This window comes from Sapajus apella, unplaced genomic scaffold (assembly GCF_009761245.1).
Source record: "Sapajus apella isolate SASKATOON/1434 unplaced genomic scaffold, GSC_monkey_1.0 scaffold2, whole genome shotgun sequence".
Taxonomy (NCBI): Eukaryota; Metazoa; Chordata; class Mammalia; order Primates; family Cebidae; genus Sapajus; species Sapajus apella.
This window is the reverse complement of record NW_022436942.1, coordinates 11,648,349-11,674,793: the sequence shown is the minus strand read 5'-3', so window position 1 is coordinate 11,674,793 and position 26,445 is coordinate 11,648,349. Positions and strand designations below refer to the sequence as shown.

At 33.5% G+C, this 26,445-nt stretch overlaps 1 protein-coding gene across 1 annotated transcript in view; it reads left to right on the top strand.

Moving 5' to 3' along the window:
• Nucleotides 1-25,318, top strand: part of LEMD3 (LEM domain containing 3) — a 74,620-nt gene extending 49,302 nt beyond the window's left edge. The window contains exons 5-13 of the mRNA XM_032288342.1: nt 16,428-16,507; nt 16,594-16,739; nt 17,854-17,955; nt 18,059-18,161; nt 18,813-18,991; nt 20,727-20,808; nt 22,646-22,751; nt 22,838-22,916; nt 23,118-25,318. Of these exons, the coding sequence (XP_032144233.1) occupies nt 16,428-16,507; nt 16,594-16,739; nt 17,854-17,955; nt 18,059-18,161; nt 18,813-18,991; nt 20,727-20,808; nt 22,646-22,751; nt 22,838-22,916; nt 23,118-23,281 (1,041 nt within the window). The 3' untranslated portion in view covers nt 23,282-25,318. The remainder of the gene's footprint in view (nt 1-16,427; nt 16,508-16,593; nt 16,740-17,853; nt 17,956-18,058; nt 18,162-18,812; nt 18,992-20,726; nt 20,809-22,645; nt 22,752-22,837; nt 22,917-23,117) is intronic.
• Nucleotides 25,319-26,445: the final 1,127 nt, after the last annotated feature.

Here is a 26,445-nt window from a genome sequence, read left to right as displayed (position 1 = left end):
CTATTGTAAATGGGATTATTTTCTTAATTTCTCTTTTAGATTGATTGTTGTTAGTGTATAGAAATGCAGCTGATTTTTTTATATTGATTTTATATCTTCCAACTTAGCTGAATTTGTTTATTCTAACAAGGTTTTTTTTTTTTTTTTTTTAAAGTAGAGATAGGGGTCTTGCTATGTTGCCCAGGCTGGTCTCAAACTCCTGGGCTCAAGTTATCCTCATGCTTTGGCCTCTGAACATGTTGGGATTACAGGCATGAGTCACACACCCAAGCCAACTAACAAGACTTTTTTGGTGGAATCTTTAGGGCTTTCTATGTTTAAGATACGTCATCTGCCAAGAGAGATAAATTTACTTCTTTCTGATTTAGATGTTTTTTTATTTCTTTTTTTTTTTTTTTTTTTTTTGCCTAGTTGCTCTGGCTAGGATATCTAGTGCTATGATAGATTGAAATGGGAAAAGTAGCCACCCTGGCCTTCTTGATCTTAGAGGAAAATCTCCTTTTTTTTTTTTAGAATGTCTCACTCTGTTGCCCAGGCTGGAGCTTAGTGGCTCGGTCTCAGCTCACTGCAACCTCCACCTCCTGGGTTCAAGGGATTCTCGTGTCTCAGCTTCCCAAGTAGCTGGGATTGCAGGCGTGTGCCACCACACCTGGCTAATTTTTTTGTATTTTAAGTAGAGATGGGGTTTCACCCTGTTGGCTAGGCAGGCCTCGAACTCCTGACCTCAGGTGATCCACCTGGCTTGGCCTCCCAAAGTGCTGGGATTACAAGCGTGAGCCACCGTGCCTGGCCATATAAATCTTTCAGGTCGTCACCATTGAGCATATTAGCTAAAGGTTTCCATGTATGGCCTTTAATGTATTGAGAAAATTTCCTTCTCTTTCTCATTTGTTGAATGGCTCTATCATGAAAGGGTATTGAATTTTGTCAGATGCTTTCTCTGCATCTGTTGAGATGATTGTGTGATTTTAATCCTTTGTTCTATTAAGGTGGCATAATCATTTTTGATTTTTATATGTTGAACCATCTTTGTGTCTAAGGTGTATGATTCTGGTGGGTGATTCTTTTCATGTGCTTTTGAATTCAGTTTGCTAGTGTTTTGTTGAGGATTTTTCTATCCAGGGATTCTAGTCTGTAATTTTCTTAGAGTATCATTGTTTGGCTTTCGTGTCAGAATAATGCTGGCCTCATAAAATGAGTTTGGAAGTATTTCATCTTTTTTCAGTTTTTCGGAAGAATTTGAATAGGGTTGGCATTAATTCTTCTTTAATAAAATAGATAATAAACTCAGAAATGAATTCTGATTTTTTTTTAGTCTATTTAAGGGTTTGTCAATTTTGATCTTTTTGAAAAACCAACTCTCAGTTTTGTTGATTCACTAAATTCTCTATTTTTGCTCTAATCTTTATTATTTCCTTCCTGCCTCTGACTTCAGGCTAAGTATGTTCTTTTTGTAGTTCTTTGAGATGTAAAGTTAGATTTTTCATTTGCAATTTTTTTTTTTAATGTAGGCTTACCACTGTAAACCTCTCTTGGTATTTATTGCTTTTACTGCTTCTCATAAATTTTGTTAGGTTGTGTCTTTTTTTTTTAATCTTAAGAAATTTATAATTTTTCTTTTGATTTCTGTGTTGACACAATGCTTTTTCTAGGAGTACGTTGTTTAATTTACACATATTTATGAATTTTTCAGTTTTTCTCTGCTCTTGATGTTTAGTTTCATTTCATTGCGGTGTGAAAAGATAGTATGATTTCAGTCATCTTTAATGTTTTAAGATTTTTGTGGCTTAACATATGATCTCATTTGGAGAATGTTCCATGTGCGCTTGATAAGAATGTGTTTTCTACTTCTGTTGGATGTTGGATGGAACATTCTGTATATTTCTGTTAGATCCATTTGATCTATAAGTGTTGTTCAAGTCCTCTGCTCCCTTACTGGTCTTCTATTCATTATTGAAAGAGGGGTATTAAAATCTCCTATTGTGTTGTTGTAATTTCTCACTTCAGTTTTGTCATTGTTTGCTTCATATAATCAGGTACTCTAATATGTAATATAAATATATTTATAATTGATGAATCTTCCAGGTGAATTGACCCCTTTATCATTTATAAAATGAATGTCCTTCATTGTCTCGTGATTTTTTTTTTTTTTTTTTTTTTTTTTTGAGACAAGGTCTTGGTCTGTCACCCAGGCTAGAGTAGTGGTGAGATCATAGCTTACTGCAATCTCAAACTCCTGGGTTCAAGTGATCCTCCTGCTTCAGCCCCCCAAGTAGCTGAGGCTATCTGTAGGTGCATGCCACCACACCCAGCTAATTTTTAAACTTTTTGTAGAGACAGGATCTTACTATGTTGCTCAGGCTGAAAATTTTTGACTTTAAGTCAAAAATTTGTCTCATATAAGTATGGCTACCTTTGCTATTTTTAGTTATTATTTGCATGGAATATCTTTTTCCATCTTTTGGCTGTCAGCCTATGTGTGCCCTTAAGTCTAAGGTGTACACATGATAAAATTGGAGCTTATTTTTTTATTCATTCAGCCACTCAGTGTGTTTTGATTTGGGAGTTTAGTCCATTTACATTTAAAGTAGTTACTGATAGGGAAGGACTTACATTGCCTTTTTTGTTAAATATTTTCCTCTGTTTTGTAGCTTTTTGGTCCACTTTTTTATATCTTAACTCTTTTTTGTGTCTTTTTTGGAGTGACAAGCTGTGATTTCTTTCTCATTTTCTTTTATGTGTCTTTTGTAGGTATTTTCTTTGTGGTTACTATGGAGGCTTACATAAATCATCTTATATTCACAGCAACATTTTAAGCTGATAACACCTTAACTTTAGTCACATGGAAAGTCTCTACTTTTTTTATATCTCTCTCCATCCTTTATGTTATTGATGTCACAGATTACATCTCTTCATATTGTGTATCATCAACATATTTTTATAAAGTAGTTTTGTATACTTTTGTCTTTTAAATTGTGTATCATGATTAAGTGATTTACGTACCTCCGTTACAGTGTTACAGTATTCTGATTTTGTCTATACATTTACCTTTATCAACAAGCTTTATATTTTCATATGCTTTTGCATTGCTGGGTAGCATCCTTTCATTTAACTTGGGACTCACTTTAGCATTTCTTGTGAAGCAGTTCCAGTGGTGATTAACTCCCTTGACTTTTATTCTGAAAAAGTCTTTGTTTCTTCATTTTTGAAGGATGGTTTTTCTGGATATGTAGTAGTCCCCTTTATCCATGGTTTTGCTTTCCACAGTTTCAGTAACCCCCGGTCAATTATGGTCTGAAAATATTAAATGGAAAATTCTAGAAATAATTCATAAGTTTAAATTGTATGCCATTTTTAATAGCATGATGTACTGCTTCCCACCCTGCAAACAGTAAACAGTATTCTTGGTTGGCAGTTGTTTTCTTTCAGTACTTTAAATATGTTATTTCACTCTTTTCTGCTTTGTAAGGTCTCTGCTGAGAAATCTAGTTATAGTCTTTGTGGGACTCACTTGTATGTGATGAGTAGCTTGTGTCTTAGCTGGTTTCTTCTCTTTGGTTTTCAACAATGTGAACATGACATGCTTCACTATGGACTGATTTTGGTTTATCCTCATTAGGGTTAATTGGCTTTCTTAACTCTGAATGCCCATTTTCTTCCCCAGGTTTGGGGAGTTTTGGGCCCCAAACACATAGTTTTTTGGTTTGGTTTGTTTGTTTGCCTATTTCTTTCTCCTCTTTCTGAAACTTCCATATTGCTTATATTACTTAACATTGGTTGGTTTGATGGTGTCCCATTAAGTTCCTTAGACTTTCTTTACTTGTCTTTATCCTTTCTTAATTTTGCTTGTCTGACAGAATAATTCCAAATGACCTGTTTTGAAGTTGCTGATTCTTGCTTCCGTTTAATCAAGCCTACTCTTGAACCCCTCTACTGAATTAAGTTATTCTTTAGCTCCAAAATTTCTGGATTTTAAAAATATTTTTTGTCTCTGTTGAATTCTTACTTGGCTCATGCATCGTTTTCCTGATCTTGTTGAGTATATGATGGCTTTTTTTGAATTCTTTGTCATGTAACTCTTAGACTTCTACTTCTTTAGGTTATGTTTTGGAAGTGTATTTTGTTTCTTTGACCATGTTTTCCTGTTTCTTCATGTACCTTGTTAATTCGTGTTGAGATTCATACATTTAGCAACAACAACAACAACAGAAAAAAGCAGCCACTTTTATAGACTTTGTACAGGGCAAGTCTTTTACTCGTATGTCTGTGTAGAGATTCTGGGTTTCTTACATATCTTTTCTGTGGCTGTGGTTGAGTCCTCTCTAGATTTTTGCCTGTAAATTTCCAATTAGAGAAGTTTTGCTGGTTTATTTTCTCATAGTTTATGATCTTTTGATCCCTAGTATCTGTAGATTACCCCTGGTGTCTATAAATTATCTGGAGCTGCCATAAGCTCTCCAGCTCATTTTGCTTCTTAGTGGCCCCCGGCATCTAGAGTATGCTGAGTTTTATCAGCATTTTGAATCAGGTGAGGCAGAAACCAGCCAGGCAACACTCCCTGCCCCTGTGAAGTCAGAACTTTGGATGCATGCTCTAACTTTTTTCCTCCCCCAGGGAGAAGCCAAGAATTGGGACTTTTCTCAACTTTCTTCATGCCAAGCTGGGGTTAGGGACAATGGTGAGTGAGTGCTGTTGCCGTTGTTCTCAGTAGTCCTCAGTTTGGTGCCTTTCAACTGTTAGATTCGGACACGACAGAAACCAGTTGCCCCCAAAAGTCAGACCATTAGCTGTATGTTCTAGTCTTCTGTTTTCCTCCTCAGGGAGAAGCCATGAGTTGGCAGTTTCCTCTCTGTTGCACTGCTCTGTGCAGTGGGGAGAGTGTCTGGGAAGTGAGTGACATTAATTTTCCTAACAGCTTTGATACAGGTGGTTTTGTGCTTGCCTAGGTGCAGGAACCTTTTAACTAATTTCTGGATTTTTCACAAATGGAATTGGTCCATGTATTTTTGTTGAATCAGTGTCTCATTGAGGGAAGGAGAGTCTGGGGCTTCCTATTCTGCCATCTTGCTGATGTCACTCCTCCACTTTTTAAAATTTAGAATGTGTCATATGTTTTAAGGCTTTCAGCAAGGTTGTAGTGATAATCTCCTATGATATGCTTGTCAATAAAGAGAAATATTGACTGAGTTTTTAACTTAATGTATGACTTATATGTAGGTCCCAAAAAGATGCTAAGACAGTATAATATGGAGATTATATCTGGAGTCAAAATTCTAGCACTGCCAATAGAAGCTATTGCGTTTTGGTAAAGTCCCTTTCCCTGTTTCTTTGTGAATGTGGGACTGCTGTTAATACCTGTCAAAGTTGTTGGGAGGCTTGAGTATGTAAAATGCCTAGTTCAGTGCCTCATGATTATGGTAGCTTCCCAACAAATTCAATTTTTGTGTTTTCTGATTTAAATTAGTGCCACTCTAGTGAGTAATCTCTAAAAACATGCCACAGGAATTTTGCTTAAGGTTTTTTATTGTTTTCATTTCAATTTTGACCTAGATGAGAAAATTGGTGACAGTAAAATTTATGGATAGTATAATAGCTAATAGACTGGACAGTTAATGAATCAGAATTCAAAAAGATCTTGACTAAGGGAGAGTTATTATAGGGCTCAGTATTATGGGATGGATGAATGTCAGGGTACAGGCAGAAAAAAGGGGATTGGATTGAGGAGGCTAAAGGAGACACTGAATAAAATATTCCATGAAGAAAGGCATAGTGGGAATCCAAAGCAAGCAAACAATTCCTTATAAAATAATTGAGTGGGTTTTTACTTCTAGTAATAGGACTGTCTTATCCCATTCAGTGTTTCCTTCCTGCTTTCTTTTTGTTGTGTAGTTAAACCTCCCTCTGAGATTTGATCTCTGAGAGGTAATACCACATATCTGTGTTATGATTGGTCATAAATTCCTGGAGCAAGTCTCATTTGCCTTTCAGAAGAATCCTGAGACTCTTAAACATAATTAATTCTTCCTTGGTATCTGGGGGATTACTTCCAGGACCCCCATGGTCACAAAAATTTGTAGATGCTGAAGTCCTTTACATAAAATACTGTAGTATTTGTGTATGACCCATGCATATCCTGCTGCGTACCTTAAATCTTCTCTAGATTGCTGATAATACAATGAAAATGGTATGTAAATAGTTATTATTATACTCTATCATTTAGGGCAAGCTTATCCAACTCACAGCCCAGGACGGCTTTGAATGCGGCCCAACACAAATTTGTAAACTTTCTTTAAACATGAGAATTTTTGCGATTTTTTTTTTTTTTCTTTTTAGGCTCATCAGCAATGTATTTTATGTGTGGCCCAAGACAGTTCTTCCGCTGTGGCCAAGGGAAGCCAAAAGATTGGACAACTCTGGTTTAGGGCATAATAAGGAAAAAAAAAAGACTGTGCAAGTTTAATGCAGACATAATTTCCAAATATTTTTGATTCATGATAGACTATATTAAGTCTACTCAGCATTTCAGTCTATGGATGGTTGAACCCATGGATAAAAGACTGTACTGTGTTTGAAGGACTGAAGAAATGGGATAGGAGTTGGGGACAAGATTGGACCTGAATAGTAGTTAAGATGGAGCTGAGGAAGAGGCAGGGGCTGGTGTAGAATTATTAATCTCTTTTTCATTTCTCCCAACCATTTTCTTGTAGCTATGGGTCAGCAATAGTACAAGTTAAAAAGAAGGGACACAGATGCAGGGTTGGGGTAAGTCAAAGCCAGGCAGCAGTAGACTATAAAATTAGTTCTACTGAAGACTAGCAGCAAAGAAGTTACTGGAAGCACCCTAGCATGAGTTGAGTTGGAAACTGCTTATATCTACTTTTAAAAAAATGATATTTAATGAACTGTAGCTTTTTTTTGCTTTTATTGTTTTTAATTGACATGAGAGTTGTACATATTTATGGGGTATATAGTTCGATATTTTGACACATGTATACAAGGTGTAAAGATGAAATTGGGGTAATTGGCATAGCTATCACCTCAAACATTTGTCATTTCTTTGTGTTGGGAACATTCAAAATTTGCTCTTTTAGCTATTTGAAAATATGTAATAAATTGGTGTTAATCATAGTTGCCCTGCAGTGTTATAGAATACTAGAATTTATTCCTCCTACCTGGTTATAATTTAGTTTAACCAACCTCTGGCTACACTCCCTCCCTCTGCCACTTTGCCAGTTTCTAGCCTTGACTGACCATTACTCTCTCTACCTACACGAGATCAACTTTTTAGCTTCCACAAAGCTAAAATAAGCCAGGTTCTTAGTAGTCCTTAACTTGGACTTCTAACTCACTTGTCTTCCACAAGTGACATCATATATTTGTCTTTCTGTGGTTGCCTTATTTCGCTTAACATAATGTTCTTCATCAGTGTTGCTGTGAATCACATAATTTTGTTCTTTGTTATGGCTGAGTAGTATTCTGTTGTGTATATATATCACATTTTCTTACTCATTCACCTGTTAATAAACACTTAGATTGATTATATATTATTGTGAATAATGTGGCACTAAATGAAAGTACAGATACTTCTTTCACTTACTGATGTCCTTTCCTTTGGATATATACCCAGTAGTGAGATTGCTGGATCGTATGGTGGTTCTATTTTTAATTTTTTGAGGATTCACCATAATATTTTTTGCAGTGGCCGTACTGATTTACATTCCCACCAACAGTGGATAAGAGTTCCTCTTACTCTGCATCCTCACCAGCATTTGTTATTTTTTTTGTCTTTTTGATGCTAGCAATTCTAACTGGGGTGAGTGAATATCTCATTGTGATTTTGATTTGCATTTCCCTGATGATTAGTATGTTGAACATTTTTTCATATGCCTGTTGGTTGTTTGTATGTCTTCTTTTGAGAGATGTCTGTTCAGCTCATTTGCCCATTTTTTTTTTGTTTTTTTTTTTTTTTTTTTTTAATCTTGAATTGAGTTTTTTGTGTGTTCTGGATATCAATCCCTTGTAAGATGAATAGTTTGCAAATGTTGTCTCCCATTCTACTAGTCATCTTTTCACTCTGTTTCTGCCTTTGCTGTGCAGAATCTTTTATTTTGCTATAACCCCATTTATTTTTGCTTTTGTGTCTTCTCTAAAAAAAAACCTTTGTCCAGAGTAATGTCCTGAAGCATTACCCCTATATTATCTTTTAGTACTTTCAAAATTTTAGGTCTTACATTTATATTCTTTAATCCATTTTGAGTTGATTTTTGTGCATGGTGAGAAATAAGGGAGCTGGCTTCATTCTGCTTATGAATAGCTAGTTTTCATAGTACTGTTTAGTGAAGAGACTGTCCTCTCCCCAGTGAATGGTCTTGGCACCTGTGTCAAAAATCAGTTGGCTGTAAATATGTGGATTTATTTCTGGGGTCTTTATTCTGTTCCAGTCATCTTTGTATCTGCTTTTATGCCAGTACCATGCTGTTTTTGGTTACTATAGCTTTGTAGTGTATTTTGAAGTTTTATAGTGTGATGCATCCAGCTTTGTTCTTTTTGCTCAGGATTGCTTTGACTGTTCAAAGTTCCATATGAGTTTTAGAATTGTTTTCTTCTACTTACGTGAAGAATTTAAGTAAGTGGTATTTTGATAGAGATTGCATTGAATCTATAGATTATTTTTGGTAGTGTAGTTGTTTTCATAATCTTCTTCTAATCATGAACATGGGATGTCTCTACTTTTTGTGTGTGTCCTCTTCAATTTCTTTTATTGGTGTTTTATGGTTTTACTTAGAGATCTTTTACTTTCTTGGTTAAATTTAATTATAGGTATTTTATTTGTTTATTTTTGTAGCTATTGTAAGTGGAACTTTAAAAAAAATTTTTTTTTCTTTTGTTTTTGGTGTATGTTACTGATTTTGAGTATTGCTTTTCTGTCCTGCAAGTTTATTTAATTCATTTATAAGTTCTAAGACGTCTTTGGTGAAACTTTTAGGGTTTTCTAACATCATGTCATCTGAACATAGGGACAATTATTCTCCTTTCCAATTTGGATGCCCTTTATTTTTCTCTTGCCTAATTTCTCTGGTTAGGACTTCTTTCAGCTTTTTCTGATTCAGTATGCTGTTGGCTGTAGGTTTGCCATTTGTGGCCTTTATTGTGTCCTTCATTACCTAGTTTGTTGAGAGTTTTTATCATGAAGAGATGTTAAATTATATTAAATGCTTTTTCTGCAGTGAACTCTATACCCTTTAGAAGATTTTTATACCTTGAGTTATATTTCAGATTCAGTTTTTCTTATTTTAATTTAGTAGAATTTCTGTTGTATATTTTAATAAAATTGTAGATTAATTTCATTCTTAAGGATTTTATATAAAATGTTAATACTCTAGTTAGGTTTATGTATGTGTGTTTTTGTTACCTTTTCTTTTTGTAATCTCACTTTCATGTTTTTCAAATGCTGTACAACCTGCTGTGGTTTGTCACCACCATAGACGCAGTTTGTACTGCCAAAAAAAGCAAAACGTAACACAGCTTTAAGCAGGATTTTTTCCCCAAAAAAATACAATTTTAAGGTCTATATAAAAGTCTTAAAGTACTATTTTTAATAATGCTTATTTTTTTCAATGTAAAATTAAATAATACTGGCCTGGCACAGTGGCTCCCATCTATAATCTCAGCACTTTGGGAGGCTGAGGCAGTAAGATCATGTGAGCCCAGGAATTGGAGACCAGACTGGGAAACATAGTGAGATTTTGTCTATAAATAAATAAATAAATAAATAAATAACTATGTGTGGTGGCACATGCCTCTGTAGACCCTCTGTATTCCCAGCTACTCAGGAGGCTGAGGTGGGAGGTTTGCTGTGATTGTATCACTACACTACAGCCTGGATGACAGAATGAGATCCTGTCTCATAAATAAATAAATAACACTTATTATTTAATTCATAAGGAAAATGAAAGGAAAAAAACCTTCAAATTTACTATCTAAGGATAACAACTGGTAACGTTTTGGTCCATTTTTCTCTATTATAAATTTTTTTCTGAAGCTAATATTTAAATATCATAAATTATTTTATACTATAAATATTCATATCTTTCCCTTGAAATTATTGCGTGTATTTCAAAAACCATTCAATGGTTTTTGAAAACTTTCTATTACTGAATAATATTTCATTATATGATTTTATTTTATTGGTTTGTGGTTTTTCAATATTATGAAAGCACTCTAATCTTTGCATATAGTATTTAATTTTCTAATATTTCCTTAGGAAAGAATCCTATAAAGGAAATTACTTGTTCAAAGAACATGAAATCTTAAAAGTGCTTTTGATATATGTTGCTATATTACTTCCCAATTTAGAATGACTGCTTTAGCACAATCTAGCCAAAATTCTCTATTTTATCTATATTCTGGCATAAATATGGAGGAATCTCACTACAAAGGTGGCATCAAACAAGGATTATAATATCTACATGGTAGGCCTTCTGCTTGTGGAGGAAAAGATCTATTATATTTTTTCATGTATTTACACTATGGTTCCACCAGTAACACATTTAAGTTTTTGGATTGAAGAATAAATAAACCAAAGAACATGTAGAACTCCTACAGGTATAAGCTAATTTTTTCACAACTTCTAGTACATTTTAAGCACAGTAAGTATAGTAAATGTTTGATGGAGTAAAATGAGTGAATACGCCTCAGTAACATGTTTTTGTCTTCTTGAATTTGATTATTTACATTTAATTCTTACTTTATTCAATTTTCTCCTTCAAAGGAAGTTTAAATAAACTTAATAACTAATTTAGGTAATTTAAACATTATTTTTATAACTACTCCAGTGCTCTTGAGCTTTTAAAAAAACTCGTTTTTGATATTGAAAGCTTATTTGAATTTGTGAACAGTTAAGAGGTCCCTCTGGTGGAACATTTAAGAAATGCATAGTTTATATTTCCATGAAAATACATGATTGGTTTTTCAGTTCATTGGTAGTAACTTTGTGTAACTTTTTATGGAATTATGTAGTAAATGGGTTTTATAATAATAATTAAAGTTTATGAAGTACAATTTGGTACTTTCTGTATGTTAATTGTAATTTCAGAATGATCCAACAAGATAGGTGGTATTACACTCATTTCATAAAGAAACTAAACCATAGAGGGGCTAATAACTAGAGCATCCAGCTACTATGTGATGTGACTGGGAAGAGAACCAAGGTACTTGGTCTCTTCTATATATTGTTCTGCCTCTTAGATAGATGGAGTGGATTCATAATGCTTAGCTTCAGCTATTGAGTGGGCAAGGGTTATATGCTATTAAGGATTAGGATCTGAAAAAGTGATCAAAGTAGATACATCTGCATAGGTGGCATATTTTCACTTGTCCCATTTAAGGTTGTACATATAGCTAATCTATAACAGAACCAGCATCAGATCCTGGGTCTGCTTGATTCTAAAGATATGTTTTTGTTGTTGTTTTTATTCTAGCAGGTGAAAGATCATACAGTTCTGAATAGGAGTTACAGCCTATTCAGCGTTGTTGATTTCTGTGTGTTATATTTTAATTAAATTTAAAAGGTGCCAGCTGATGTATAGTGTATATCTTCTCACAATTCACTAGAAGATTCACCAGCTGGAAAGCTGAATAGCTATTACTATGTAAATTATCAGTTTCATAAGCTATCCATATTAGGTTTTTAGTCCTTGCTTGGTTTCTCCCTATACCAGTGCCTTTTCCCTTCTTACTAATTAAAGTTTTGTTGCCTTATTTAATGAAACAGTATTGTTTCTGTACTTTGAAACGTTAATCCAAGTTCACAGCATCTGATGCGGGTTTTAAAATACACATTTTTGACCCATAATTTCGAAATTAGAACATTTGGGAGAGGTCATGGGGGTATGCGTGCGTACACACATAATGTGTTAGATATAAGATTTGGAAAAATATACTTTGAATTTAGAAAGATTTATGTGAAGCAGTCAGTGGTATACTGACTGAACTATTAATAGTAATAAACAATAGTAATAAAAGTCATGCAGTAAAAATTAAAAATAGTTTCCTCCCGATTTTTGTCATCAGTTATTGGAAAATGTTTGTTTTATGATGCTGGAATGCCTTACCTCAGAGGTTAGCAAGCTGTGGCTTATGGGCCAAATCCAGCTTGCCTGTTTTTATATGGCTTGTGAGCTGTGGTTTTACAGTATTTTTAAAGCCTGCTTTTTAAAAAAGAAAGATATTTATATGGCTGCACAGCTTAAAGCATTTACTCTCTGGCCCTTTGTGGAAAAAAAGAAGTTGACCAACCCCTGCCATACCCACAGCTTTCCAGGTGGCTACAAAAAGTGAATAATAAAACAGTTTAAACTCTTAAAATCAGGTATATGCTATGTGTGCTATAATATTAGCATGAACTATTTAGCACAGGCAAATAATTCAATTTTTGCTTTTATAAAAATTCGTTTTCTAATACTCTAGAATGCTGTATAACTGTGTGGATATATATTTGTGGAAATCTTGGCATATTTTAGACCTCAACACTCTATTAAACACTTAATGAGGTTTTAAATAATCAATTGTTTATTAAGAATGTGTACCCATAAAACGAACATTCCATGGTTTTGTTGTATTCCAGATAGTGGATATCAAGTGATATTAACAAGGGAAAGGAAAACAGGAAAAGGGAAAATAACAACAGATCCTCTTTTCTTACTGTCACTATTTTATAACTAAAAGGTTTAAGCCCTTTGTTCTTCCTCATACTTAGCTTTTTAGATCCTCAGGTGTCCTTGTTAATTTGAACATTTATTTACATTTTAAAAGGATATTTGATGAGAAGAGTAATATTTATAATGTTGGCAGCCTCCTAGATTTTTTATATTTATAATTTGCAGCTAGTAACCTTGAGAGTTTGTTTTTATGTTATCTGAAATTTATGTTTATAGTCTAGTCTTCAAAGACTAGATTATACTTGTCCAATAGTATATGTAGTAATGCAAAGCATACCATGATACTAGGCAAATCATAGTAATACAAACTGAATAGCATGTATAAGTACAAGTAAATACAACATTTATTTCATTGATTTTTAATATATGCATGTATATATGGCATCTGTGTCTTTGAAGAACTAAATGAGTACCTAAATCCTTTTTCTAAGTATATAGTGACAACATTATAAAGAATACAGTAATGTTATCTCCAGCTATACTGATAACCTATATTAATCTTGTTTTATAGATTTTAATTTATACACAAAGTGATTTCTAGTAGTGTATTTCTAACAATTGAAACTAATTGCCTGAAATAATTTTGTGTAACTTTATTGCATAACATTTGAAAACAGTGTTAAAGCAAACAAAAATCACTTGTATCCTCATTCTTTTTTAGTGCTACTCATGAGTACATATATTTTATACATACAATTGGCCCTCTGTATACATGGGTTTTTCATTCACAGATTTAACCAACCATAAATCAAAAATATTTGTGAGACTAAAAGGAAAGAAAATGAAAAAATACAGATTTTAAAAACACAACTGTCTGTATTCATTTGCATTGTATTAGGTGTTATAAGTAATCTAGAAATGATTTAAAGTATAAAGGATGATGTACATAGGTTATATGCAAATAGTATGCAATTTTATATCAGAGACTACAGCATCTGTGGATTTTGGTATCCACAGGGCATCCTGGAACCAATCCCCCATGAATACTGAGGTACGACTGTATATATAAATTGAATGTTGTAGTTTTATTTTTTTGAAGCAGATAGCTATTTAGCTCTCATGATTATTTCTAAGTTCATAATATCCATTGAAATTATCTCATATATAAGCCTTTTTTAAATCATTAAATACATTGGCTGGAATTTTTTTTTTTTTTTTATATTTGTAAATACTATAAAAAAAAATTAAAAATAAAAAAAAAAAAAAAAAAAAAAAAAAAAAAAAAAATCCTGATAGTAGTTTCCTGTAATGATGCCTGAAAAGATTAGTTCTGCTTTATAAAACTTTTTATCATATTCACAAAATTGATACGTTAGAGTAACTTACCAGTTTTATATTAGGAAGTAAACTGTACTGATCAAATGGAAACTTCATAATTTTCAATGCCTTTGAAGAATCTGTTGATAAAATACAATAGGGTACTTCTTAGAAAAATCTTTTTTTTAGGGAGAGTTTTTTTTAAAAGACTTATTTCTGTTTTTAGAAATTCATTTTTTCCTCGATGAGCCAGGCATGGTAGCTCATGCCTGTAATCCCAGCACTTTTGGAGGCCAAGGCAGATGGATCAATTGAGGCCAGGAATTTGAGACCAGCCTGGCCAACAAGGAGAAACCCTGTCTGTACTACTACTAAAAATATAATAATTAGCTGGGTGTGGTGGCACACACCTGTAATCTCAGCTACTTGGGAGGCTGAGACACAACACTTCGTTTGAGCCCTGAAGAGAGAGGTTGCAGGGAGGCAAGATCATACCACTGCACTCCAGCCTGGGCAACTCAAAAAAAAAAAAAAAAGTTTTTTTTTTGCTCAAAAAGGACATAAAGTTATACTAATACAAGTTCCAAGAACCCAGGGAATTTTGACTGCATTGTTTAGTGCTGCATTTCTAGTTTCTAAAATAGTACTTGGCACATGGTAGGCCCTCAACAAATATTTGTTGAATATTTGTGTTTTATGTAAAGATGTTTATAACAGTATTATATTTGATTTTAAAATTGGTTATGCTCTAATTGTTCATTAATAAGAAGTTGATTAAAAGTATAGAATAATCATACAATGGAATACTATTTTGTTGAAAAAATAGGGTTTTCCCATGTATACTGACATTGACACAATATTTTGTTCCATGAAAAAAGCAAATAGAACAATAGTATGTGGAATATGATACATTTATTTTTAATATTTTAATTTAAAAATGCATACTCCACCCACACATAGCAGTTCTTAAACTTTTTGGTTCCCTATAGTTACTGAGGACTCTGGCTTTTCTTTGTGGGATATATACATTTATATGTTTTTGTCTATATTAGAAAAATGTATTTTCTAAGAGTAAATATGTATTACATGTTTATATTAAAAATTAAAACTGAAAAAATTTATGTATTTAGAATAAGAAAAATGAATCTAATGTTAAATAATGTATTTTTATGAAAAATAACTTTTCCAAAATGAAAGCATTTAATGAGCAGAGTGGCATTTTTATATATTTTGCAAATCTCTTAAATGTGTAGCTTAATAAAAGGCGACTGGATTATCTGCCTCTGTATTCAATCTGTCATGATGGTTTGGTTGAAGTACATCATGAAAATCCAGCCTCACATTGTTATGTAGTCAAAACATTGGAAAGTATTTTAGTTGCCTTTTCAGATAATTGTAGATAGATACTCTTCTTTGATACCATACCAAACCTCTATTGAGTAGTAGTTTCTTCAATGTTAGTTGCAATTGTGGAAGTCAAACTGTATCAGTGAACTTTTTGTACTCTTGTCTCATAAAATCCTTTATTTTGCACTTTGAATGGATCTTTTACCTATGCATGATGTTATATATGTGATTGCTTTTTATAAAAATCAGTATTTTTCAAATGCATTGGTCACATTTCATTATTCCATATCAAAAAACTGCATTTGTTAATATCACACAAATCTCACTGGAAAGGTCAAGTATTGTGAAGTTGTCCAGGTCACAAAGATGAATGCTAGTTTTTCAAAATTCTACTTTTTACTTGAATGCTCAAATCTTATGATTGGTAACCCAGTTGGTTTTTCTTTAGTTGATAGGTTTACTGCATTTATGTGTTGATAATATGTCTGTGAAACATCCTAATCTGGAAGAGTTTGCCATTTATTTTTCATCTGTAAGTAGTATTGCATTTTAAAAAGTGGTAAATTCACTGTTATGATGGCACTGATAAAATAATGATAAAAAAAAAAGAACTTCCAAGCCAGGTGCAATAGCCCAGCACTTTGGCAGATCACTTGAGGTCAGGAGCTTCCTGGTCAGCATGGTGAAACTTCATCTCTCTAAAAAAACTTAAAAAAAAAAAAAAAAAAAAAAAACCGGACACCTGTAATCCCTGCTACTCAGGAGGATGTGGCAGGAGAATCGCTTGAACCTAGGAGGTGGATGCTGCAGTGAGCCAAGATTGCACCACTGCACTCCAGCCTGAGCGATAGAGAGAGGCTCAGCTCCCAAATATGTAAAATAAAAAAAACAAAGCAAAATATTAACACTGATTATATTGTAGTGGGAAAATAGTAACTTTTTTTCTCATTCTTTTAAAATTTTTTCTGTAATGAATATTTTTATTATGTTATATAGTTAAAAGAAAAATTCCATATAAAGTAGGTTATAAAGAATACTTTATAGAGAGTCAAATGAATGTGGATTATTAAGGATAGTTATTTTTTTCTCTATTTTTCTTGTTAGGATTTAGGTCCTGAATATGAAGGTATATTTAACACTTCATTGCAGTGGATCTTAGAAAATGGAAAAGATGTTGGAATAAGGTAAAGGATCTCATTTCTATTTTGACCATTTTGTACTGTCAAAAGTGATCGTGACTTTAAATTCTACCTTAATTATTTTAAAATAGGTGTGTTGGTTTTGGCCCTGAAGAAGAATTGACAAATATAACTGATGTGCAGTTTTTACAGTCCACAAGACCACTGATGTCTTTTTGGTGTCGTTTTCGACGTGCTTTTGTTACTGTAACCCACAGATTGTTGTTGTTATGCTTAGGTAAGTTGTAAAGATAAGAAAGGATATAAACTGCAGTCTGAATTTGTGTGTATTTCTCTAAATGCCAGAGTTGAGAAATCATTTTTGTGATGGTTGATACATAAATCACAGCTGGATGTCTTCAATAAATAAAGTTGGGATTTTTAAAGTAATGTCAGTATCATTCTAAGGGCTTAGAAAACAGTAATATAAGGAGAGGTAGGAATAAAACTGTAAAACTTTGTCATAAGACTGTCACAGAAAAAATAAGTATGGTCACTGTATACATAGAAATCTACCTTAGAAAGTAAACTGAAAAATATAAAAATTTAGCTTATTTTTAAATAATGTTATAAATTGTTTATTAAAATTGTTTAGTTTTTAAAATGTCATTTACCTAAGTTAAAATTTTTATCATTTTTTAAATTGATAAGAGGGATTTAAGTGATTTAGGTGATAGTTTTTTTTTTTCTTTAAAAAATAATTCATTTTGGCCAGGTGCAGTGGTTTACACCTATAATTACCCAGCACTTTGGGAGGCTGAAGCAGGAGGATTGCTTGCGCTCAGGAGTTTAAGACCAGCCTGGGTAATATAGGGAGACTCAGCCTCTATAAAATTTTAAAAAATTAGATGGGCATGGTAGCATGTGCCTATAGTCCCAGCTATTTGAGAGGCTGAAGTAGGAGGGTTTCTTGAGCTCAGGAGTTGGAGCCTGCAGTTAGCCATGATTACACCACTGCCCTCCAGTCTGGATGACAGAGCAAGACCCTGTCTCCAAAACAAAACAAATTCATTTTACTTAAAGTAAGATTTAGTATGTTTATGAGATTCATTTTTCTAGTCATTTTATGCAAAGGAAAAAAACTTGTGAAACAGTTACATTTTATTTTTTAAAAATAGTATTGAGAATATAAATGTTCACTTGTCAATGTAGTGGAAGAAATGCTTTTTTCTAGAAAGAAGTGAAACTGGAAAATGTTCAGTATTGAATTTTTTTAATGTAGTTTTATTTATATGGCTAATTCAGCCATCTGTCTTGAAGATTCATTCCATTGTGGCAGTTAAAATAATCACTGCAATATTATTGAATGATTGACCACAATTTTTAAAACACAAAGTATATGCCTATTGCAGGTGTAGTGATGGTTTGTGTCGTTCTGCGTTACATGAAATATCGATGGACAAAGGAGGAGGAGGAAACCAGGCAGATGTATGATATGGTGGTAAAGATTATAGGTATGATATTTTAAGAATCTCAACTATTTTTAGAAGAGTCATTATGTGATTAAACTACAACATTATGTCAAGTGATTGATTCATTTGTAAATTTTATTTTTAGATGTTTTACGAAGTCATAATGAAGCGTGCCAGGAAAACAAAGATTTACAACCTTACATGCCTATTCCACATGTACGCGATTCCTTAATACAGCCTCATGACAGGTGTGTTCAAAGCATTATGAGTTCAAGTAAATCAGAATGTGTTTTCTGCAGTATTGAAAATTACATTGAGAGTTGTGGCCCTTCTGAACTAGACTTGCTTAGTGCACAGGTTTTTTTTGGTATGTACTTCATACTCTTTCTAAATTCTCTTCTATTATTCTCCCGATTTGGAGTGACAACTGGATTTTTAAGTCCTTCTCATTCCTATGCATTCTTGATTCTTTGTTACTCATCTCCATCTTATTTCCTTTAATCTCATCTTGATAAAGAAATAGAGAGATGATAGCCAGTGGCTTGTGTTTTACTAATGTTTTTAAGTACTAATTTTATTATTAATGAAGCTTTTAAAAAACTAAAATACAGCTTTTGAAAATAAAAGCTAATTCCATATTCTAAAGCAGCCATCTTGACTCTAGCAACACATAATCACCAGTGGAGCTTTTGGTGAAAAAATACAGACACTTGTGTTCTAGCTCTGGAAATTGAAATTCAGTAAATCTGAGATGAGGTATAGGCATCTAAATCTTCTTTGAACAAACTCCATGAGTAGTGGTAAGAACAGCTAGAGTTAACCATTACTTCAAATACTAATATTCCCAAAAGATGACAAGCCAAGATGACAGCAAATTTGCCATTTTGTTCACATGATAGGAAAAAAATGAAGAAAGTCTGGAATAGAGCTGTTGATTTCCTTGCTGCTAACGAGTCTAGAGTTCGCACGGAAACACGAAGAATAGGTGGTGCAGATTTTCTGGTTTGGCGATGGATCCAGCCTTCTGCATCCTGTGACAAAATATTAGTTATACCTTCTAAAGTATGGCAGGGTCAAGGTATGTATTTTTAAACATCAAAAAAGTAATTTTCTTTTGATTTTTCAAAATGACAAAAATGTGTTAAGTGAAACAGTACAATTCAAAGATGTACAAAGGCAAAGCTGTCTTTCTGGTTCCATTTCATAGAAGGAATCAGTGTTAGCTTCTTATGTATCCTTCCACACTTTTGTCTTGGCTAATGCAAACATAATTGGCTTATCTTTAATAAAGCTGAATATTCTTTGAATCTTGCTTTTTCACTTAACAAAGCAACTTAGTATTATATATATTAATTGCATTCTTTTCATCTAATTTATTTATGTAAATAAGACACATAATTTATATTAATATACAACATAATATATATAACCTATATATGTATATAAGTGAAATCATAACTTTTTAACTGCTCTTTTTTCCAATTTTTGCTTGCCTCCTCTTTCTTCCCTTTAATAAATAGACCTTTCTATTTATATATCCCTCCTGCCAAGTAACTTTTGTGGATATCTTTCCATATTTTTCTTAATGCCAACATAGTTTCAAAAACATGTATACATTAGTAACGGGTAAGTATGTAGGCGAGTTTGAAGATTGGCTACCATATGTACCCAAACTTTTACTACAAAGAAAAGCAGAAAGCAATGCATCAGAAAATTACAACTTTTTCCTATAAAAATATGTTTATCAATATTTGCTAAACATAGTATTTGTGGAAAAGGTAAGTAAGTTGTTTTGGACTTGCAATAGCAAAATCCAGTCACTCTCTTTTTATTCTTCAATTAATTTTTACTTTGAAAAAGCTTGAAAAAGAGGCTTCTTTAAACATGGCATATAAGTGATGCTTTGTCAGGGTAAATAGCTGATGCATGCAGGGTTTAATACCTAGGTGATGGGTTTGGGTTGTTAGGTGCAACAAACCACCATGGCATTTGTTTACCTTATGTAACAAATTATGTACTCCATAATATACCCTGATTCTATCTGCTTTTCACCTGCACTGTTGGCCTGTCTTACCCACTTCATTTATCCTCTCCTTCTTAGACAACTATAATAAAATAACCTTCTAACTGGTTGCCTTGCACTCACTTTTACTTTTACCTAATTGAGTCTCCACATAACAATGTATTTTTTAAAATTGTAGTTTTAAAAGACCGATTTCGTACTATTCTACTCCTTAAAACACTGGATTGGCTTTGTTACTCTTATGATAATGCCCAAATACTTTAATGTGACCTACATCATCCTAAATAATCTAATATATTCTGTAGGTTTATCTTTCTATTCTTTTGACTCCAGCCACATTTGCTGGCTTTTAGTTACTAGAATACACCAACTTCCTTCTTGCCCCAGGAGCTGTGTACAGTCAATCACCTCTACTTGAAATTTTCTTTACACACCTCTCTTCACCCTGCTAATTTTCATTCTTCAATTCCCACATAAATTTCACTTTCTCAGAGAAGTTTTATCTGATACTCTCATTTGAGGTTAACTTTTGCAGCTTTCTGTACTTTTCTTTCTTAGGACTTAATCACAGTTGTACTTTCTTGCATGATACTCTACCATCTGTCTCTCCCATTAAACTATAAACTCTTTGGTAGCAATGACTATCTGTCTTACTCACCTTAACATCTGACCAGGGGTCTGGCTCATAGTAAAAGCATGCAGTGAATATTTTTCAAATGAACTGAATGATTGAATGACATTCAACAAAATGGAACAATGACAAATAGTAAAACTAGTTTGTTTTTTGTAGCATTTCATTTAGATAGAAGAAATTCACCACCAAATAGTTTGACACCGTGTCTAAAGATTCGGAATATGTTTGATCCCGTTATGTAAGTATTATGATCAGGGGTACTTGTAACTCTTATTCTGAAGATTTGGCTGGAAAATGCATGATATTCTTATAATGGTGTGTCTGTAATTGAAAATGTCTTTCTTCTGAATCTCTACTACAGAAACACTATGTTTTTCTCTTTTATTAAATTCTAAGCAAAGATTTGGCCAAAGGACACTAATGTATAAAGATTTGTAAGGCTTTTATAAATCTTTGTATTCATTATGAATCCTCATAGCAGGTAAATAAATGCCTGAGGGAAATTAATGATTCACAGTGACAAAGAGTACCCTTTATTAAATGTGTAAGTCATATTATATATATTTTTGCCTTGATAGACAATATAGATTTAAAAAATCACTGCTTCTTACTAATTTCAAATTTCAAATCTCAAATTGTAAAAAGTTTCCTACAAAGATGTGTACACCTTCTTCTCTATAAAGTCCTATTGCTTGTCAATATAATATTTGAGGAACTTTTCAGACTTTGTAATTCCAACATACGCTTCCAGAGAATAGCACGGTCAAAAGTGACTGCCTTAGAATTCATAGTATTTCATGTGTAAGCTGCAATAATTCTTAGAATTAGCTTCCTGAGGCCACTACTTATCTATCCAGTGATATTACAGTTCAAATTCTGTTTTAAAAATCCCAACAGTGGCAATTACATTATGTATAAAATACCCCCAAAGTCTCATCTAATAACTCATTGATGAAATTCTAAACAAGTGACAGCAAAGTTGGAAATGTGAGGAAGTAGTATGCACGCACACATAGATACACACACAGAGAGACAAACACCACCTCTGTTTTGCAGAGATAGAAACAGCAGTGTGATACCTCTGTTGGGAGTCTTACCTCATGTCTCAGGAATTCGAAATTCCACTATTTTATTACCTAAGATGAAAATTTGTGATTTAAGGTGAAGTCACATTCCCCTCTCTCCTACCTTGTCTCACAAGTATGACAAATGTCCATTACCACAGCAGAAAAACCTTAAAACTGTCATTATAGTAAGGTGACTTTACAAAATGATATAGTTCTATATCATTATTTTGGAAAAGACAAGTTCAAATACAGTATTTACTAAGAATTTTCTTTAGGAATTTGAACATATTGTTAAAATTAAAGAAAATAACATTCAGCTAGGCACAGTGGCTCACACCTATAATCCCAGCACTTTGGGAGGCTTTGAGAGGCCAAGGTGGATGGATTGCTTGAGGTCAGGAGTTTGAGGCCAGCCTGGGCAACGTGGCAAAACCCGGTCTCTACAAAAAATAGAAAAGAAATTAGCCGGGATTGGTGGCATGCACCTATAGTCCTAGCTACTCGGAAGGCTGAAGTGGGAGGATGGCTTGAGGCTGGGAGGCAGACGTTGCAGTGAGCTGAGATCACACCACTGTACTCCAGCCTGAGTGACAAAGTGAGACCCTGTCTAAGAAAAAAAAAATAACTTTTACAACTTTAATAAGTTCACAACTCATTAAGTGCTTATTAACACTAGAAAGAAAACAGAAATAACCGTTAAGTACACAGGAATTTTAAACATAGGAATGACCCGATCCATTTGTTCTGCTGTGGTGGGCTAGTCTTTCATTGCCTCAGCTCTCTTCACTCTTTCACTGGAAAGTGAGAGAAGGCCTGAGATTTCTGAATACTAATAGTTTTTTAATCCATCTACTGTTAATCAACAAGCATTTACTTAATACCAATTAAAATTATATGTAGTTTTTAAACTATCCCAATTCTAGTAGTATATATATGTTGTAAGAGACAATGAAGAATTTTTGCTGAGTAGGAATATGGTTGTTGATTTTTGTTTTCATTAACTTTTAGGGAAATAGGGGATCAGTGGCATTTGGCAATTCAAGAAGCAATTTTAGAAAAATGCAGTGATAATGATGGCATTGTTCACATTGCAGTAGACAAAAATTCACGTGAGGTAAAGTAACTTTTAGTATTGAATTTCCTGTTTTGGATTTGTTACTATTAAACTAAGACTATTTTCTTTCTTTTTTGATATCACAGGGTTGTGTATATGTTAAATGTCTGTCTCCAGAATATGCTGGAAAGGCTTTTAAAGCATTGCATGGCTCTTGGTTTGATGGTAAGAAATTTGAGTATTATAAACATTTTGAAAATATAAACTAAACCAGATTTTAAATAAAAGAATTTAGGTTAGCATTTTTTTTAGTAACAATTTTAGATGACTTTATGTTTTGTGCTCACGTGTCTTTTACCACAGTTAATTTTCTGCAAATATTAAACAGTTTTACAGATCTAAAATACTATTTTTATCTTAAAACAGGGAAGTTGGTTACAGTAAAATATTTACGACTAGATAGATACCACCATCGCTTTCCCCAGGCTCTTACTTCCAACACTCCATTGAAGCCATCAAATAAACATATGAATTCTATGTCTCATCTTCGTCTTCGGACTGGCCTAACCAATTCTCAAGGAAGTTCCTGAAAAGATTTTCTTCCATTTATAAGACTGTTATTTACAATAGGAAAATTCCTGTTTGGCTTTTTGTCTTCCTTTTTAAATGCTTTTTGTATGTAATATTTTTACCGATTAATACATCTGTTTGAACGTTCCAGAAGTCTTAAGGTTCCAAAGGGATTTAGCAGTGAGGCATCAATGCTGAGTAGGTAGGATAATTATTTCATTCAGTTTTTGGAGCTCAGTTAAACCAATACACTTAAAGTTTTGCATGAGGAGCATTGACTTTATTAAGCATTTTCAGATGTGTTGGTTGTATTTTTGCACCAAGAAGTGTTTGGATAACCACACAAAAGCATGATGAAAGACTTCTTGTAGTCCCATAATTTCTTGTGAACTAATGTTGTGAATTTTTGTATACAGTCACCTGCGTAGTTCCTACAGGCTAATGTGGTAAAACTGTTGATTTCCCAATTTAACCTTAAGTTTCTGTTGCTTATAAGCAATTCATTTGCTACAGCTGGAATATGGGAAAATTAATTTGGGCTTAGTGGTTACAAATATGTGTAAGTGGATGTATATGTACTTAAACTGGCTTTGTATATATGTATAAATGCTGGTGGTGGTGGAAGTAGTCTTGTTTTGTGAGGATGTCTGCATTAAAGCAGTAAAATAAGCTTTCTATTTTATTCATAATCTAACGTGTGTGTATATATAATGTATGTGTATGTGTGTGTGTATATATAGATGTATGTGTGTATATATATATATATACACACACACACAGATATACACATATGGCTGTACTTTTGCATAAATCAAACAGCCAAACACCTGGAAGTATTAGAAACAAGTTTAAAATATCTTTTATAGGTTTTATATAAAAATGTCTGAGTATGATTTTCTGTGAAAGTTCTGAAACCAGTTGTAATAGATTCAAATTTATGTGAGCAATAAAGAAGAAATTGGCAGATATTGGAAAAATATTTTGCGAAAAGCTGTATTTATTATAAATACTAGGGCTGTGACATAGTACCATTGGGATTAAGTCATTTTCCCAATCTATTTATAATTTAATGATATGTTAGTGCCTCTGTTATATGGCAAGTTTAAAGCAGGGCACATTGTTGCAGCAAAATGTGTATTTGACAAATTATACTTGTAATTTTGGGTCATGAAGTTTGCAATATAGTAAATGCACGATTGACCGTTGCTTTGTGCCTCACTCAGTATTTAATTTGTTTCAGTAAAGTTACTTTATTACTGTTTATAATTTCAGATAAAAATAGTTGCTGAGCAAATTTTACTTGTAATCTACAATTGGCTTTTTAAAAATAACCTGTTGATATATCATTGTCAGTCCAAATGAATATGTGAAACAGCTGGAATTGTATCAATTTTGGTTTTGTTTAAAGCTCAGTTTCCTTTTGTTTTATTGTATGCGTTGGGTTTGCAGCATGAACTTGCACAGATAATGCACGTTTTCTGGTTAAGTAAACATGATGCACACTATTCTGTAACAGAAAGCCCTATTGTGCCTTACTTATGTGCTTTTGTGGGCACCTTGTTTATGAAGAATAAAAAATGATTTGTTATCTGAAGAGAATAAATTTTAAATTCTCAGTTTATGTCTCAGATGCTAACGTGTGAAAATATAAATATATATAATATATAAAGTAACCAATCTTCCTGTATTTTATGTGCATCATAGCGATTTATCTGAGCTTAGTGACCCCCATCTTGTAACCTGTTGCAAGAGTGAATGTAAAAAATAGTTGTGGCATTTTAAAAGGTCGCCTTTGATGCAGATGCATCTTTTTCTTGCTTCTAAAACATATTTCATGTAAACATTGTACATTTATTATTGTAATATATACTATTATGCAGCTTATTTTACCTGAAACTGTTAAGCCGACCAAGATCCCTCCCTGCAAGACAGATGGGAATGTGTATAATAACTAGGTATTTGAGAAGTTCTGAAGTTTGATGTAATCTGTTACTTGTCCTGTTAAAAAAAAAAAAAAGGAAAAAATTCTAATTAAAAATTTATTAGGTTTTTTTTTTTTTAATGTGTCTTGGCTTTTTAAAAACTTAAGTGTAGTGTATCTGTATTTATTTTTTACCAGTGAAAATAGGTGTCTTTAGTTTAAATCTGTTTGACAGTCTGTGAATATTTGTGCTTATAAAACTGAATGAAGACTCTAAAGATAAGTTTAACCATCCATCTCCTCATCATTTTGTTTTTCCTTATGAAAATGTCTTCATCCAACTTTCAAGTACTTGAATCAAAATGGGGCAAGAATGTCAATAGCTGCATCACAAGCATTAGTTCTGCTAGATACTTTTTCACAGCAAGACTTTCTCAAAAAAAAAAAAAAAAAAAAAAAAAAAAAAAGGAAGCATTTCTTTTAACATTCTGGCTTGAGTCCTACACTGCATTATAACAATTAATGAACAGTTCATAGGCTAGTTACTTTAAATAGCATTGGTTTAGACCTTTTGATTTGTTGATCAAGTAAAAAGACTAGTCAGTCATGTGGTACACTTATTGATTACCAACAAATGCCAAGTACTGTTACGTGTTAGGGATACAAAGTTGAAAAACACATGACCCATGTAAGGCCGAATGCCTCATCAGGAGCCCAGACAGCCACCCAGCTCTGCACTGAGCACCCCGTTGTGCATCTAGCCCTCCAGTCGGGAATTGGGCTGATGCAACCCTAACCAAATCTTGCACCAAAAAAGCCACCCAACAACCTGCCAAACAATAGTGGCCCAATCACGCTCCCCCAGAGCCAGTCAGAGTGCCCTGCTATTGCTCCTTACTCATAGCCACAAAAACCCCACACCCCAGAAAGTCAGCTCGACTTCTCTGGCCCCTTTCCCAGACCATAGAACCTCGCCCAGGAGCTGAATAAACTGGCATTTAATTTTCTTATACTGGCCTCAGTTTCCTCATTTTAAACTCGGCAATAACCCTTACAAGTGGTGCCGAGACCCGAGTTCAAGACCCCTCCTGGGGGAAACTGACTCCTCTAACGTAAGTCGAACCAGGGAGCTGCCGCCCCTCCGATCGTCTGTAGCCATCACTGGGTAAGACTCCTATTGCCCATAACCCCATCCTCTGTTTGCTCTGAACCTTGAGATACCCTGTCCGTAATCACGGCCGCGTCAGGGACTCCTTCCCATCT